General features: G+C 42.8%; 1 protein-coding gene across 1 annotated transcript in view; it reads right to left on the bottom strand.

Annotated features, from left to right (window-relative positions):
- The window catches only part of EPSTI1 (epithelial stromal interaction 1), a gene marked incomplete at both ends in the record, with an annotated part of 117846 nt that overhangs the window by 76921 nt on the left and 25719 nt on the right, over positions 1–15206 (bottom strand). The window contains one exon of the mRNA XM_080689464.1: positions 158–231. Coding sequence (XP_080545590.1) covers positions 158–231 — 74 coding nt within the window. The remainder of the gene's footprint in view (positions 1–157; positions 232–15206) is intronic.

The following is a 15206-nucleotide window of genomic DNA, read 5'->3' as shown; positions in this document are numbered from 1 at the left end:
CTCATTTCCTGGCTTCTTCAATTTTGAGAATTGCCTTTTGCAATTGGTTTAAAGGTTTTAAGCTTTTGGTAAAGTTACTGTGTTATTTCATGGTTACTTGAAAGTACTGGTATTCAAATTCCTTGCCGAAATTATATGAAGAGAGATAGATTCTGACCTTTTGCTGGTATTTAGACTGCATCAGTTGGAGTTGTTGTTTTCGCCTGACTTCAGACTCTGATTGGCTTCCACCTAACAACAAAAAAAGCAGCAGCAGCCATGAAGGTAAAACATAGATTTTAAGCTGAAATGTCAGCCATCAAGGACTAATTAATATATCATAAATCTCCAACATGAGTTTCTTTAATGTCTTCATCTCCCCAGATACAAGAATGTAACCAATTATCTTACTAAGATCTTAAAGGACAGTAATTGCTTAAAAGAGAAACAGAGCTGGACAAAAAGATGAAGCCAGGGAAGAAATAAGGTGGGAACTGGGGAAGGGCTAAATGAGTGATGTGTGCATGATGCCTCTACCATCTTGTACTCCAGTAAGATGTTTGACTACAGTGTACCAATGAAAAAGTAAAATAAAATAAAATAAATAAAAAAGATGAAGCTATAGTTTCAAAAGGACACTACTACTAGGGTTTTCAATAAGTAGGTATAAAAGTTTTTACTTAGATTGAAATCATAACTGAAGGGCCTCACCAAGAAATAAAAAATACTGTCTGCCTTGAAAATTCTAGAACATTCCTCTTTCTTGAATATGACCATTCTTTAAAACAATAAAGATAATGATCAATGATACTTCCATTTTTTTTTTCTTTGATCTCTACTGCCCTATGTTTAAGAAACAAAACTCAGGAAATCTCAGGGCTCTTGTCATTAGAGAACTATGTAGATTTCATAACCTAGTCTTAAAATATAATGGGAATATATGGAAATATTCTACCTAATAATGGATTATTAATCCATACTACTTACTATTCTTCCTTTAGGTATTCAGGAGAAAAGCACGTGTGTGTGTGTGTGTGTGTGTGTGTGTGTGTGTGTGTGTGTGTGTTATATATATGATTGTTCTCTCTTAAGCCAAAAACAATATGGGACTGAAAACTTTCAAAGCTTTATAATCATCCAAGAATTGTATAGGGAGTTTTCAGTGTTTATGTGATTTTAGGGTTCATATTAGACAAACTCATTTAAAATAATTCTCTGGTACTTTGGTCACTAAAAGTGTCAGTTCTCTGAAAGATTGGCTGTCACAGAAGATGCATTAAAATAATTTGCCTTCACTACAATGTTTGTAGTTGAAGTGAAAAAGATACCATCGGGAGTTTTCTTCAGAGTTCTAAAAAATATACAAGGTCTATTTGGTTTGGGGCATTAAGTCACTACTGTGGGGAAAGGGAAAGAAGCAGTGAGAAATACAACTACTGCAATATTTTAAGTAATAGAGAAACAGGAGAGGAGAATTTTTTTTTTTTTTTTTTTAGGCATTCTACCTCCAGACTACAACCCCAGCTTGATTTTATTTCTTTTTTTTTTAATTTTTTATTGGTGCACTGTATTCATACGTCATAGTGGGATACAAAAATCTTTTGTAGACATACATGCACACATCGCCAGTCAGCCCCCACCCGATCCCCACCCCATTCCCTCCCCATCCCTCCTTCCCATGCTTGGCTTAGTGGTTGACATCTAGTATTATAGCAATTTATCCAAAATTAAAAATGATAATCTCACATAACAGTTTTATTTGTCTGATACCAAGCTTTTGATGACTTAAAGATAACATTTCAATATTTCTTTTTGCTTTCTTTCTTACCAGAGAATATTTTTTCTTTTTTTTTTAGGTGAAACTATCATATATTTATATATTTATTTTTCAGAAAAAATCTATCCTAATATGGAATATGGACTCTAGATACCCAAAACAATCTCGAAAAAGAACAAAGCTAGAAGATATATATTTTCTAATTTCAAACCATATAAAGCTACAATAATTGAAACAGTGTAGTACTGTTCTAAAGGCAGATATATAAACCATTGGAGTTAAATAAAAGCCTAGAGATACATTCTTCCCTATATTGTCAAGTTATTTTTGACAAGGTTTCCACGAACATTTGGTGGAGGAAATAATAATATTTTAACTAAATATTGTGGAAAAATAATAATTACATGAAAAAGAATAAAATTGGACCCTTACCTAATCCCATATACAAATATTAACTCAAAATAGATAAAAGACCTAAATATAAATCTTAAGACTATAAACTTTTAGAAGAAAATCTGGGTCATAAAACCTCACAACATTGAAATTGGCAGTGATTTCTTGGATATGATTTCAATGGCACAGGCAACAAAAGGGTATACAAACTCCCTAAAAAATAAAATATTGTATATCCAAAGACAATGTAAACAGAGTTAAAAGTTACTGATAGAATGGGATAAAATATTTCCAAATCCTATATCTGAAGGTATATTAATATTCCAACTAAAAATCCTAAAAATTAACAATAAAAGCAAACAATACAATTTAGAGATAGGTAAAAGACTAACATAAATAATAAATCTCCACAGATAACTAATCTTATTTGTCTGTTGGATGGAAAATCTTGTTTCTCTGGTTCTGGTGTGTATTACCTATTTCTTCTTTGTAGTTAATCTCTTTGAGTATTTTCTCTAGCGCTGGTTTTGAAGACATAAATTCCTTCAGTTGCTGTTTGTCATGGAAGCTTCTTATTTTTCCATCTAATTTGATAGAAAATTTTGCTGGGTAGAAAATTTTTGGCTGAAAGTTGTTTTCTTTCATAGTTTGGAATATGTTACTCCAAGCTCTTCTAGCTCTCATGACTTGGTTTGGGAAGTCTGGAGTGATTCTAATTGGTTTGCCTCTGAATGTCACTAGGCCCTTTGTTGTTGTTGCCTTTAAGATTCTCTGCTTGGCTTCCACATTGGTCATTTTGACAATTATGTGGCGTGGGGATCCTCTTCTCCGATCCTGTCTAAAGGGAGTTCTATAAGTTTTCTGGACCTGTGTATCAACCTCTTGCTCTATGTTTGGAAAATTTTCTGCTATTACTTCCTTGAAGAGATTGTTGATCCCTTTGGTTTCACCTTCTTTTCCCTCCTCTATTCCAATTATTCTTAGGTTAGCTCTCTTAAAATGGGCCCATATTTCTTCAATATCAGATTCCTGCTGTCGGATATTTTTTTCTAGATTAGAAACTATGCGTTCATTTTTGGATTGCTCATCTTCTAAGAGCGAGATTCTATTCTCCATGTGGTCTAATCGGTTGTTTGTACTTTGAATTGAGGCCTTTACTTCATTAATTGCATCCTTTGTGAAGAGCCCCACCCATTGCCTGCTAGCTCGAAGACCTAAAAATAGCGCCGAGCGGAAGCTCTGTGAGGCCCATTAAGCAGTAAACAACTTTCAGGAAGTCCGGTAACCGGAGCATGGGGCGCACGGGAACACAAGATACCACTGTTTGTAACAAATGAGCTAATTTTGCATGGAGCGAGTGATCTAAGTGCTGATTGGCTGCTTGGGATATATAAGCGGGGAGCGGGGAGCGGAGAAAAGGTGAGTATATAAGAGCCTGGGATAATAAAGAGTCCGAAGAAGATCGTCTCCGGTGTCGTGCTTGAAAGCGGCAAGTGGTGGCCCGTACGGGGAATCTCTCTCAACGAGATGGTCAGAACTTTGGACTTTCCAGGGCAGCCGGCTGGTAAGTTCTCCTGTGAAGAGGGAGGCTCTACAAAGTAGAGGATCATAAGATTGTTCTTTCCCAACTCCGTTTGAGGACGAAGGGGAGCTCCTTTGAGGGGAGGATTTATAGGGTAGTATACTCTCAGGCTGGACCTGAGGCTGAATAGGTATGGGAAATAATCCATCTCATCCAATACAAAAGGCTTTAAAAGCCTTATTAAACGGAAAGGGGTTAAAACTTAGGGATAAGACTATTCAGGGTTTTTTGAGCCAAGTGGATGAGGTGGCCCCTTGGTTTGCAGTATCAGGAAACTTGACCCTGGCAAGTTGGGATAAGTTAGGGAAGGATATTAAAAGGGCAGAGAAAAACAATCAAGTCACGGGAGGAACTTATCCTTTGTGGCGCCTCGTCAGGGCATGTTTGGAGCAGAAATACTACAAACCGCTAGTGCGAGAGGGACAAGTGGCACTTGATCTGTTAAAAGAGGAACGGTCCACTTCCTCTCACCCAGCTAGTGAACTAGGCTCTGAAGGGGAGGGGGACTCGGACGAGGAACTTGCGGCAATAGAGGAGGAAGTCAGCAGATTAACCCTAGCTACGGGCCCCTCGCAGGGCTCTGTTCCTCCGCCCTATAATCCCTCAGCTCCAGGACAAAGCGGAGGCCGCTCCTTTAATGAAAAGGTATGGCGTGAGCCGGAAATGTTACTATCCAGACAGGCTTTCCCCGTGTTTCAACCACAAGGAGGAGGACCTCGGTATCATGAGCCTTTAGATTATAAGCTTGTAAAACATATTGCTGAGTCCGTGCGGACTTATGGTACTAATGCTGCATACACCGTAGCCACCTTAGAAAGCATTTACAGGTATGCCATGACCCCTGGAGATTGGCAGAACTTGGCCCGAGCGGCTTTGACCCCAGGACAGTATTTAGATTGGAAGGCTTTCCTTATTGAGTTCGCAGCAGAGCAAGCAGCGGTGAATCAGGCCGCAGGACAACCTGCCTGGAATTTGGATATGCTTTTGGGACAGGGACAATTTGCTAACAACCAGACCTGTTACCCTCAACAAGTGTATGATCAGATAAACAATTTGGCCACCAGGGCATGGAAAAGTTTGCCTAATAAAGGGGAGGTGTCAGGCAATCTTACTAAGATAATTCAAGGTCCCACTGAGCCTTTTTCTGATTTTGTGGCTAGGATGGTAGAAGCTGCTGGACGAATATTCGGGGATGTCGATGCAGCCATGCCACTTGTTAAACAGCTTATTTTCGAACAATGTAATACTGAATGCAAACAAGCTATAAATCCATATAAAAGTAAAGGTTTAGAAGTATGGATGAAGTTATGTAGAGAACTCGGCGGACCTTTAACCAACTCGGGGCTCGCTGCGGCTATCATGCAAGCATCTGGCAGGCAAAAGGGCAATAACAACACCCGACTAGGAAATTGCTTTTCATGTGGGGCGGCAGGGCATTTAAAAAGAGACTGCCCAAAACGAGGCTCTCTCTCTCAAAAGAGCCCACCAGACCTATGTAAGAGATGTAGAAAAGGCAGACATCCCGCCTCAGAGTGCCGGTCCGTTAAGGATATTGACGGCAATATCCTACCGTCCCATGATCAGTCGGGACAGGGTCGCCCGCTGTCAAAAAACGGGAAACGGGGCCCCCATCCCCAGGGCCCTTACAAGTATGGGGGCCAACAAATGTACAATGCTATAGAGACACACCAAACACCCCAATGGCCCAATCTCCAACCACCCAAGGAATCCGGAGAGCCACTCCCGGTTCAGCGGGATTGGACCTCTGTGCCACCACCCGGCTGGTATTAACCCCTCGAATGGGAATTCAAATTATGTCGACTGATATGTCAGGGCCATTACCCCCAGAAACGGTGGGCATAGTTTTGGGGCGATCATCATCCACCATGAAAGGCCTAATAACTCATCCTGGAGTTATTGACCAAGATTATGAGGGCGTTATAAAGGTTATGGTCTCCGCCCCCAGAGGAATTGTTGCCATCTCTCCTGGTGATCGGATAGCGCAGCTGTTATTATTACCTAGTCTACATTCTCTCTTCCCTTCAAAAAAGGAACAGCGAGGAGAAAAAGGGTTTGGGTCCTCTGGTACTAATATAATATCTCTCGCCTTTGATATGGGAAAACGACCTTTAATTACTTTGAAAGTGGAGGGGAAGCCGATTCTAGGATTGCTTGATACAGGGACAGATACTAGTGTAATTGCTTCTAAGGATTGGCCCCCCGCCTGGCCCATAAAAAAGGCTGACACACAGCTTAGAGGATTAGGATACATTAAAACACCTGATATTAGTGCTAGACCCCTTCATTGGGAGGACCAAGAAAAACATTCTGGGACCTTTACACCCTATATGCTGGAAATTCTGGTCTCCTTGTGGGGTCGAGATCTACTTCTGGACATGGGATTCCGATTACATAATGAATATTCTCCCCAGGCGCTACATATGTTTAACAAGCAAGGTTTTCATCCATCATTTGGATTAGGGCGAAACCTACAGGGACGGAGGAGCCCTGTCCCCACTGAAGGACAAAACACTAAACAGGGATTGGGTTTTGTGGAGTAGCCACTGGGGAGGCAATTCCCATCACTTGGAAGACGGGGGATGCAGTATGGGTTTCCCAGTGGCCTCTCCCCCGTGAAAAATTGGAAGCAGCAAAAGAGTTAGTAAAAGAACAACTAAAATTAGGACATATCCAATCATCCACATCACCCTGGAATACCCCTATATTTGTAATAAAGAAAAAATCAGGAAAATGGAAACTATTACATGATCTCCGAGCCATAAATGAACAAATGCAAGTTATGGGACCAGTCCAACGTGGACTCCCCCTTCTCTCAACTATTCCAAAATTCTGGCCAATTATAGTGATTGATATAAAAGATTGCTTTTTCTCTATACCATTAAATCCTCTAGATACCCCACGTTTTGCTTTTACTGTGCCATCCCTAAACCAAGAGCAAATTGACCAGAGATATGAGTGGAGAGTGCTCCCCCAGGGTATGGCGAATAGCCCCACTCTTTGTCAACTATATGTGGATGCTGCCTTACAACCTGTTAGGGATAAATTCCCTCCATTGCGTTGTCTCCATTATATGGATGATATCCTATTAGCCTGTGAAAATGAAAAGGTACTGGATGAAGCGTATTGTGTGCTTGTTAAAGCCCTTGAGGAAAAGGGTTTAGTTATAGCATCTGAAAAGGTTCAAAAGGGCACCGTCACCCATTTTTTGGGAAATATTCTTTATCCCAATTTTGTCACGCCTCAAAAGGTCACCATTCGTACAGACCAGTTACACACTTTAAATGATTTTCAAAAGTTATTAGGAGATATTAATTGGATACGTCCTGCTTTAGGAATCCCAAATTTTATGCTAAAACCTTTATATGATATCCTCAAAGGAGATTCTTCCTTAACCTCTCCTAGAATGCTGACTGCTGAAGCCCGGGAAGCCTTAAGTTTGGTAGAACAAGCTTTAACTAAGGCTTCCCTTAAGCGCATTTCACCGAGGGATTCTATTTGAGCATGCATACTGGCTACTGAGCTCCAACCCACTGGGGTCTTATGGCAACAAGGACCTCTATTATGGATTCATCCTAAACTATCTCCTCAAAAGGTTATTGAGTATTATCCCTCTATGGTGGCAAAGGTTGCTGTTCTTGCCATACAGCAATGTATTCAACATTTTGGCCAAACCCCTAATAAGCTTATTGTTCCCTATAGTAAACACCAAATATTAATTTTACAAACCTCCCTGGATGATTGGGCTATATTACGATGTGTGTTTAATGGAGAGATAGATAATCACTTACCTAAGGATCCTATATTACATTTTGCAACTCAACATCCTATTATCTTTCCAACCATAACCAGAAGAACACCTATACCCTTCGCTATCAATATTTTTACTGATGGATCAAAATCTGGCCTTGGAGCTTTTATGATAGAAGGACAAAAACCCATAGTTGTTCAATATCAGCATATATCACCTCAGCTAGTTGAACTAAATATTATATTAGAAGTGTTTGAGAGATATGATTCTTCCTTTAATTTGTTATCGGACTCCTCCTATGCTGTAGAGATGATAAAGTCCCTTGAATGTGCGGGGCAAATATCAACACATACGCCCATCCACTACTTGGCATCTAAAATTCAACATTTAATTTTGATGAGGAAAAATCCCTTTTATGTACAACATATTAGGGCACATACAGGCTTACCAGGGCCTGTTGCCCAAGGTAATGATTATGTAGATAAGCTTACGAAGATGCCCATGATTTTCTCTCTCACCCCACTTCAACGGGCACAAGATTTTCATCGCCAGTTTCATGTAAATGCTAAAACTTTACAGATTACATTTAAAATTCCTCGTTGTCAAGCCCGTGACATCATCAAGGCCTGTGGTACTTGTGCACCCTTTATCCCCTCTTCTAATGTTGGTGTTTGCCCACGTGGGTTGCTCCCCTTACATTTATGGCAAATGGATGTGACCCATATACCTGAATTTGGCTCTGTTAAGTATGTACATGTTTCTGTTGATACTGTTTCTGGAATTATATATGCTTCTACTCACACAGGGGAAAAAGCTCGTGACGTTATCGCTCATTGTCTTGAAGCTTGGGCAGCATGGAATGTGCCAAAAGAAATAAAAACTGATAATGGTCCGGCTTATACCTCACAAAAATTTCAGTCTTTCTGTAAACAGATGGGCGTAACATTAAAACATGGCCTTCCATATAATCCTCAAGGACAGGGCATTGTTGAACGCGCCCATCGCACAATAAAAGAATGTCTAATAAAACAAAAAGGGGGAATAGGTGAGAATCTGAAACCAAGGCAGCGATTATCTTTGGCACTTTTTACTTTAAATTTTTTAAATTTAGATATTAATGGCAAATCGGCCGCAGATCGCCATTTTTGTCCTTCTAGTATTCCCCATGATATGGTAAAATGGAAAGATGTCCTCACCGGAAAATGGAAGGGACCTGATCCGGTACTCACATGGGCCAGAGGCTCTGTTTGTGTTTTCCCACAGGACGGAACCGATCCGATTTGGATCCCAGAGAGACTGACTCGTCAAATAATATCGCAAGATGGCGCCTCAGGGATGGATACACCTGATCACCATGCTGATCTGGACAAAACCAGTATGGAGTGAGCAACAATGGGGCAACTGGAGCTGGGAGTTTGATAAACTCACCGAACAATTACGTGCTGAAATCATCAAGGTCAACACCACCCGAATCGACCGAACAATTACGTGCTGAAATCATCAAGGTCAACACCACCCGAATCGACCCCAAAGTGGCCCAAACGCTGGCGTCCCGGATCCAGAAGGCAGCATTCCATCTAAAAGAATGGGCCGGGTTGGGAGCATTGGGATTTTGTTTTGTTTTCCTGTGCATTCTATGTCTCTGTTGCCTGAGACGTTTATTTCTGCAGAGGGCCAAGGATCAGATGCTCCTAGCTCAGGCTTTCATGGCGGTTGAAGCAGGACAATCGCCTACTGTTTGGCTAGCCGCAATGGAAAAATCATAAAGCAGAATGTCAGCAAGGACTGCACTTGGGACCCCGGGAGGGTGCATCCCAAGGAGGATATGCTCAGCTGCATACGGGTTACCACTGTATTGCTCGCCCATCCCTGCAAAAAAGGTGGTGGCAAATAATTGCATAAACTATAGCAGGGGTTGAGTCCTCTATCCTCTTCTGCTTAAAAACAAAAAGGGGGAACTGTGAAGAGCCCCACCCATTGCCTGCTAGCTCGAAGACCTAAAAATAGCGCCGAGCGGAAGCTCTGTGAGGCCCATTAAGCAGTAAACAACTTTCAGGAAGTCCGGTAACCGGAGCATGGGGCGCACGGGAACACAACATACCACTGTTTGTAACAAATGAGCTAATTTTGCATGGAGCGAGTGATCTAAGTGCTGATTGGCTGCTTGGGATATATAAGCGGGGAGCGGGGAGCGGAGAAAAGGAGAGTATATAAGAGCCTGGGATAATAAAGAGTCCGAAGAAGATCGTCTCCGGTGTCGTGCTTGAAAGCGGCAATCCTTTATCTCTTTTTGGCTCTCTCTGAATTCTTTTCAAAACACCTCTATTATTTCTAAAGTTATTTTCCTGATTTGATCTTCTAGAAATCTCTGAATTTCTGTTTTATTGGGTTCTGATGATGTGGGATTGTGGGCATTCATTGTTCCAGTGTTATTCCTCTTTCCCATGATTTCGGGAGTTTGTGCCTTCTCTGGGTTCTTTCCTTGGGTCACTACAACTTCACTTAAGGTGCTCTGGATCTCGAGTCTGTGGTATCTCAGATCCCACTACTCCTTTACTGGGTTGTATCGCAAAGTCTCAGACCCAGAGAGTCAATAGAGGATGCTTTAGACTATGGGGGGGGGGGTGCCAGGTTGCGCGTTTTCCTATGGTGTGATATCTGCCACCGCCACTCCCCCACTGGGTCAAGTCCCTGGGAGTCAGTACTAGTATTTCTCCTCTGGGGCCTGCAATTTGACTCACTGCTGTTGAATACGCAGATGGAGCTGTAGTGGACTCAGTGAATTCGCTGCTGCTGCCACTGGTGGCAATATTGCGCCACTGCCACACCCTCGGCCGTGAGGCTGGCGTATTTCTTCTGTATTTGAGCTCTGCTCTGAGTCCCTGAAGCATGTGCTGAGCCCAGCCACTGGGAGCTTTAGATGCTCCCTGCGCCAAAAAATCTGCCGAATCCCGCTGGGCTCTTCCGCAGCGGCTCACCTCGGCTCGCTGCCCGCTGCTCCTCTCTGGAGCCTGGTGGGCTGTTGAGTGCATTGGTCTGGAGCCGGAGCCGTCTGGTGAAGTCACCGCTGCCGCTGGCAGTAAGGCGCTGCTGCTGCATCCTCGGCCGTGAGGCCGGTGTATCTCCTCTGTGGCTCTGAGCTCCGTTATAAGACCCCCTCCTCTCTGGGTCTGGTGTTTTTTTTTGTTTCTCTGGTGATGGTGTTTTCTGGCTATGAAAAGCGCTGATTTTGTGGTAATAGAGATTGGTTGTTAGCGGGGCTCTTAAGCCCCGCTTTTCTCAGTCACCATCTTCCCGGAAGTCCAGGAGGAGTTGAGAATTTAAAGAAAGAAAGTGAAAGGTCCAATCTGGGGAGCCATTAAGGTCTTTCCTTTATCTTTACTAAAAGAATACTTCTGACTGTCCTTCCACCCAGAGTCAACAAGGTTTGGGGTCATGGAGGTGTCAAAGTAATTAAGACTCTCTCAGAACTAATGATGCTATTGTTCTGTCTGAGTTAAGATTAGGTTTGTGTTGTTTGTGTTGCACCAGAGTATTGTTTGACCTGTCCTGTTATATGTACTTTGGATTTGTCTTTCTTGTATTCCTGGGTAACCTGAAGCTAGAAACTGTATAAATAACCACAAAAGAATAAACCCGGTCATCGGCCAGTAGAGATGTCTGCCCAGGAGACTGGTGACCCTTCCATGCTTGAATTGAATTCTTTAATCCTCATGCCTCTCTTTGGAACCCGTACTTTGGCCGGCTGGATCCGGCAGTCCAAGTAGTTGCAGGGTTTGCTCAAAACTCAATTCAAAGTTTAATACATTTCAGAATCTTCTTTTCTACCCCTAGCCCCTCCTCATCACACTCTTGACCATCCCTACATACATATAACAAAATTAAAACTGAGATTCTTGCTCATTTTCTGTGAAGGCTGCAAGAAAAGAGACATCTACTGCTCCAAATTCCAAATTGAGGTACCTAGTCCCCAAAGAAAGTTTGGCGAGGAAGTAACTAAAAACCAATTTGGAGAGGATTAACTAACAACTAGTTTCAGCCTATAAAAGAAGTTGGATGGGTCAGAGGAAGGTAGGAATCTGAGGAAGGTTGCTTTTCTGAATTCCATTTTCCATGTTTGTGTTTGGGAAGAGAAAATTGGTCACAGTAAGATGAACAAGAGAAATTTAGTGAAAATTACCTGGAAACTTCAACCTGCATCCCTTAAGAATATTAAAAATGCCTTAGAAAAACCATGAATCTAAAGACTGATGCTGACTGTCTACTCAGATGGGCCCTCAAAAGAGAGGTGGCTACATCACAAATGACCTATATTTCCAGAATTTAGGGGATGGAAGGACACACCAGTGTTGCTTGTACTTCTACCATAGACCCTGTGAAAGAGAATGCCATTCATAAGCCATCTCACCAGGACTTCTCTATGAGCACCACCTAGAGGAAAACGGGCCCTCCCACAATTCTAACAAGAGCCAGCAGTGAGGCCAAACACCGCCAGCAAGAGAATATGTCATCTCTGTCAGGGGAATCAAGAGATAAATGGCAGGAGCCAGGCATGGTGGTGCACACCTGTGATCCCAGTAGTTGGGAGGCTGAGACAGTAAGATCTCATGTTTGAAACCATCCTCAACAACTTAGCGAGGCTCTCAGCAGCTTAGTGAGATCTCATTTCCAAATTAAAAAATAAAAATAAAAGTAGGGCTGAGGGTGGTATAACTCGGAGGTAGAATGCCACTGGGTTCAATATCCAGCACCACAACACACACACACACACACACACACACACACACACACACACACACACACTATATATATATATATATATATATATATATATATATATATATTACATATATAATAAAAATAAAAGAGATGGGTGAAAAGAAGAGGTGCTGAAGAACTTAAAGAACCCCAGGAGGGAGAGTGAGCAGTCAACACACCTAGGCTCAGAACCCTATTCCCCTGTCCTCCCCTTCTCCCAGAATCTGAAGACAGAGTGAAGTCCAGCTTGCCGCTCTTCAACTCCTAGTTTCCTCCCTAGAACAGGCCTGGGCTAGAGCAGGGAAAAGCTGTAATCTACCTCACTAACAGTGCTTTGACAAGTACACAGCACTGAGCATTAACTACTGAAATGAGACTGTATTCTGCCTCGAATTAGGGAATTAGGTAGATACCTTTCTTATCTGAGAAAGATCAAAAGGATCGAATTCCTCACTCCATCCATAGGACATGGGAAAGGCTACTTCTACACAGCCAGTTGGAGGGGACAGGATAGAAAGAACTGTTTTCTGATCGTATTCCTCAAGTGTGACTCGTTCAGCATACAGATGACATATGAGCTTAACCTTCTTCATGAAATACAGAGCGATAATGGATAATACTATTTACTTTCACTCATTAAATGATTTCCAAATTAGCTTATTGTTACCTATTTTCTAGAGGGTTTGGGGGGATACTTCTCTAAGACTCCCATGACAGTAAATGGCCTTTGACTCAAGATATGTTTGTACTAACTTGATCTATGAAAACTGTACCCAGTCTTTGTGTGTGTGTGTGTGTGTGTGTGTGTGGTACTGGGGTTCCAGGAAACCATTCTACCTCCGGGCTACACTCCCAGACCTATTTTTATACTTTTATTTGGAAACAGGGTCTCTTAAGCCAGCAAGGCTGGCTTTGAACCTGCGCAATCCTCCTGTCTCCACCTCCCAAGCGCGGGGATTACAAGCGTGCGGCACCACAACCGGCAAGTACCCAGCCTTTTAAGTTCTCAGCTGCTGCTGGTAGAGAAAGGGAAAGAAAGGAAGTGAATGATTCCAATTGGGTGGCCTCCCCTAAGAATGATCCAAACACCAGCAGAGGCAGCTCAGACCATCCATCACCCTGGCAGCATCAGCTCCAGCAGCCAGAAGTCTCTATCCATAGAATGAAAGCCCAGGTGATGTTTGTCTTTCTCCCCACCACTGGGTCCCGAGCTCACTCTCCCCTTGCCTATGGAATCGACGCTCCCTTCACATTAGCGATTAACTGCCATGATTAATATGCTGTGATAGCTTTTCCTCTCATCCTGATTTGTGCTATGACAGGGCATACAGTGCCCCAGGTAAGCTTTCTTCAGAGCTGAGCATCTAAGAAGCTCTAAATTATTTGGCAATTAAGCCATCAATTTATTCCTACAGGACTTCCGGGAAGATGGCGACCGAGAAAAGCGGGGCTTAAGAGTCCCGCTAACAACCAATCTCCATTACCACAAAAAGAGCGCCTTTCATAGCCAGAAAACACCATCACCAGAAAAACAAAACAACCACCAGGCTCCAGAGAGAAAGCGGACTGAGAACAGAGCTCAGGGCCACAGAGGAGACACACGCGCCCGAGGACGCGGCAGCAGCGCCATACTGCCGGCGGTAGCGGCGAACTCAGCAGACGGCTACAGCAAGCCGAGGTGAGCCGATGCGGAACGGCCAGGCGGGATCTTTCGGCGCAGACAGCATTTAAAGCTCCCAGTGGCTGAGCTCAGCACACGCTGGAGGGATTCAGAGTGGAAACCAGAGAAGAAAAAATACGCCAGCCTCATGGCCGAGGGCGTGGCAGAGGCGCCATATTGCCACCGGCGGCGGCAGCAGCAGTGAATTCACCGAGACCAGTACAGCTACATCTGCGTACTCAAGAACAGTGAGTCAAATTGCGGGCCACAGAGGAGAAATCCCAGTATTGTGCCTCCTGGGACTTGACCCAGTGAGGGAGTGGTGGTGGCAGAGATATCACACCATAGGAGAGCGTGCAACCTGGCACCCCCCATAGTTTAAAGCAGCCTCTATCGACTCCCTGGGTCGGAGACTCTGTGATACAACCCAGTAAAGGAGTAGTAGGGTCTGAGATAATACAGACTCAAGATCCAGAGCACCTTAAGTGAAGCCATAGTGACCCAAGGGAAGAACCCAGAGAAGGCACAAACCTCCGAAATCATGGGAAAGAGGAATAACACTGGAGCAATGAATGCGCACAACCCCACAACATCAGAACCCGATAAAACAGAAAATCAGAGATTTCTAGAAGATCAAATCAGGAAAATAACTGTAGAAATAATAGAGGTGCTTCGAAAAGAACTCAGAGAGAGCCAAAAAGAGATAAAGGATGCAATTAATGAAGTAAAGGTCTCAATTCAAAGCACAAACAACCGATTAGACCACATGGAGAACAGAATCTCGCTCTTAGAAGATGAGCAATCCAAAAATGAATGCATAGTTTCTAATCTAGAAAAAGATATCCAACAGCAGGAATCTGACATTGAAGAAATATGGGCCCATCTTAAGAGAGCTAACCTAAGAATAATTGGAATAGAGGAGGGAAAAGAAAGTGATACCAAAGGGATCAACAATCTCTTCAAGGAAGTAATAGCAGAAAATTTTCCAAATATAGAGCAAGAGGTTGATACACAGATCCAGGAAACTTATAGAACTCCCTTTAGACAGGATCCGAGAAGAGGATCCCCACGCCACATAATTGTCAAAATGACCAATGTGGAAGCCAAGCAGAGAATCTTAAAGGCAACAAAAACAAAGGGCCAAGTGACATTCAGAGGCAAACCAATTAGAATCACTCCAGACTTCCCAAACCAAGTCATGAGAGCCAGAAGGGCTTGGAGTAACATATTCCAAACTCTGAAAGAAAACAACTTCCAGCCAAAAATTTCCTATCCAGCAAAACTTTCT

This window comes from Muscardinus avellanarius, assembly GCF_963383645.1.
Source record: "Muscardinus avellanarius genome assembly, chromosome: 2".
In the NCBI taxonomy this organism is placed as follows: Eukaryota; Metazoa; Chordata; class Mammalia; order Rodentia; family Gliridae; genus Muscardinus; species Muscardinus avellanarius.
The sequence above is the reverse complement of the archived record's forward strand: the minus strand, read 5'-3'. Positions and strand labels throughout refer to the sequence as shown.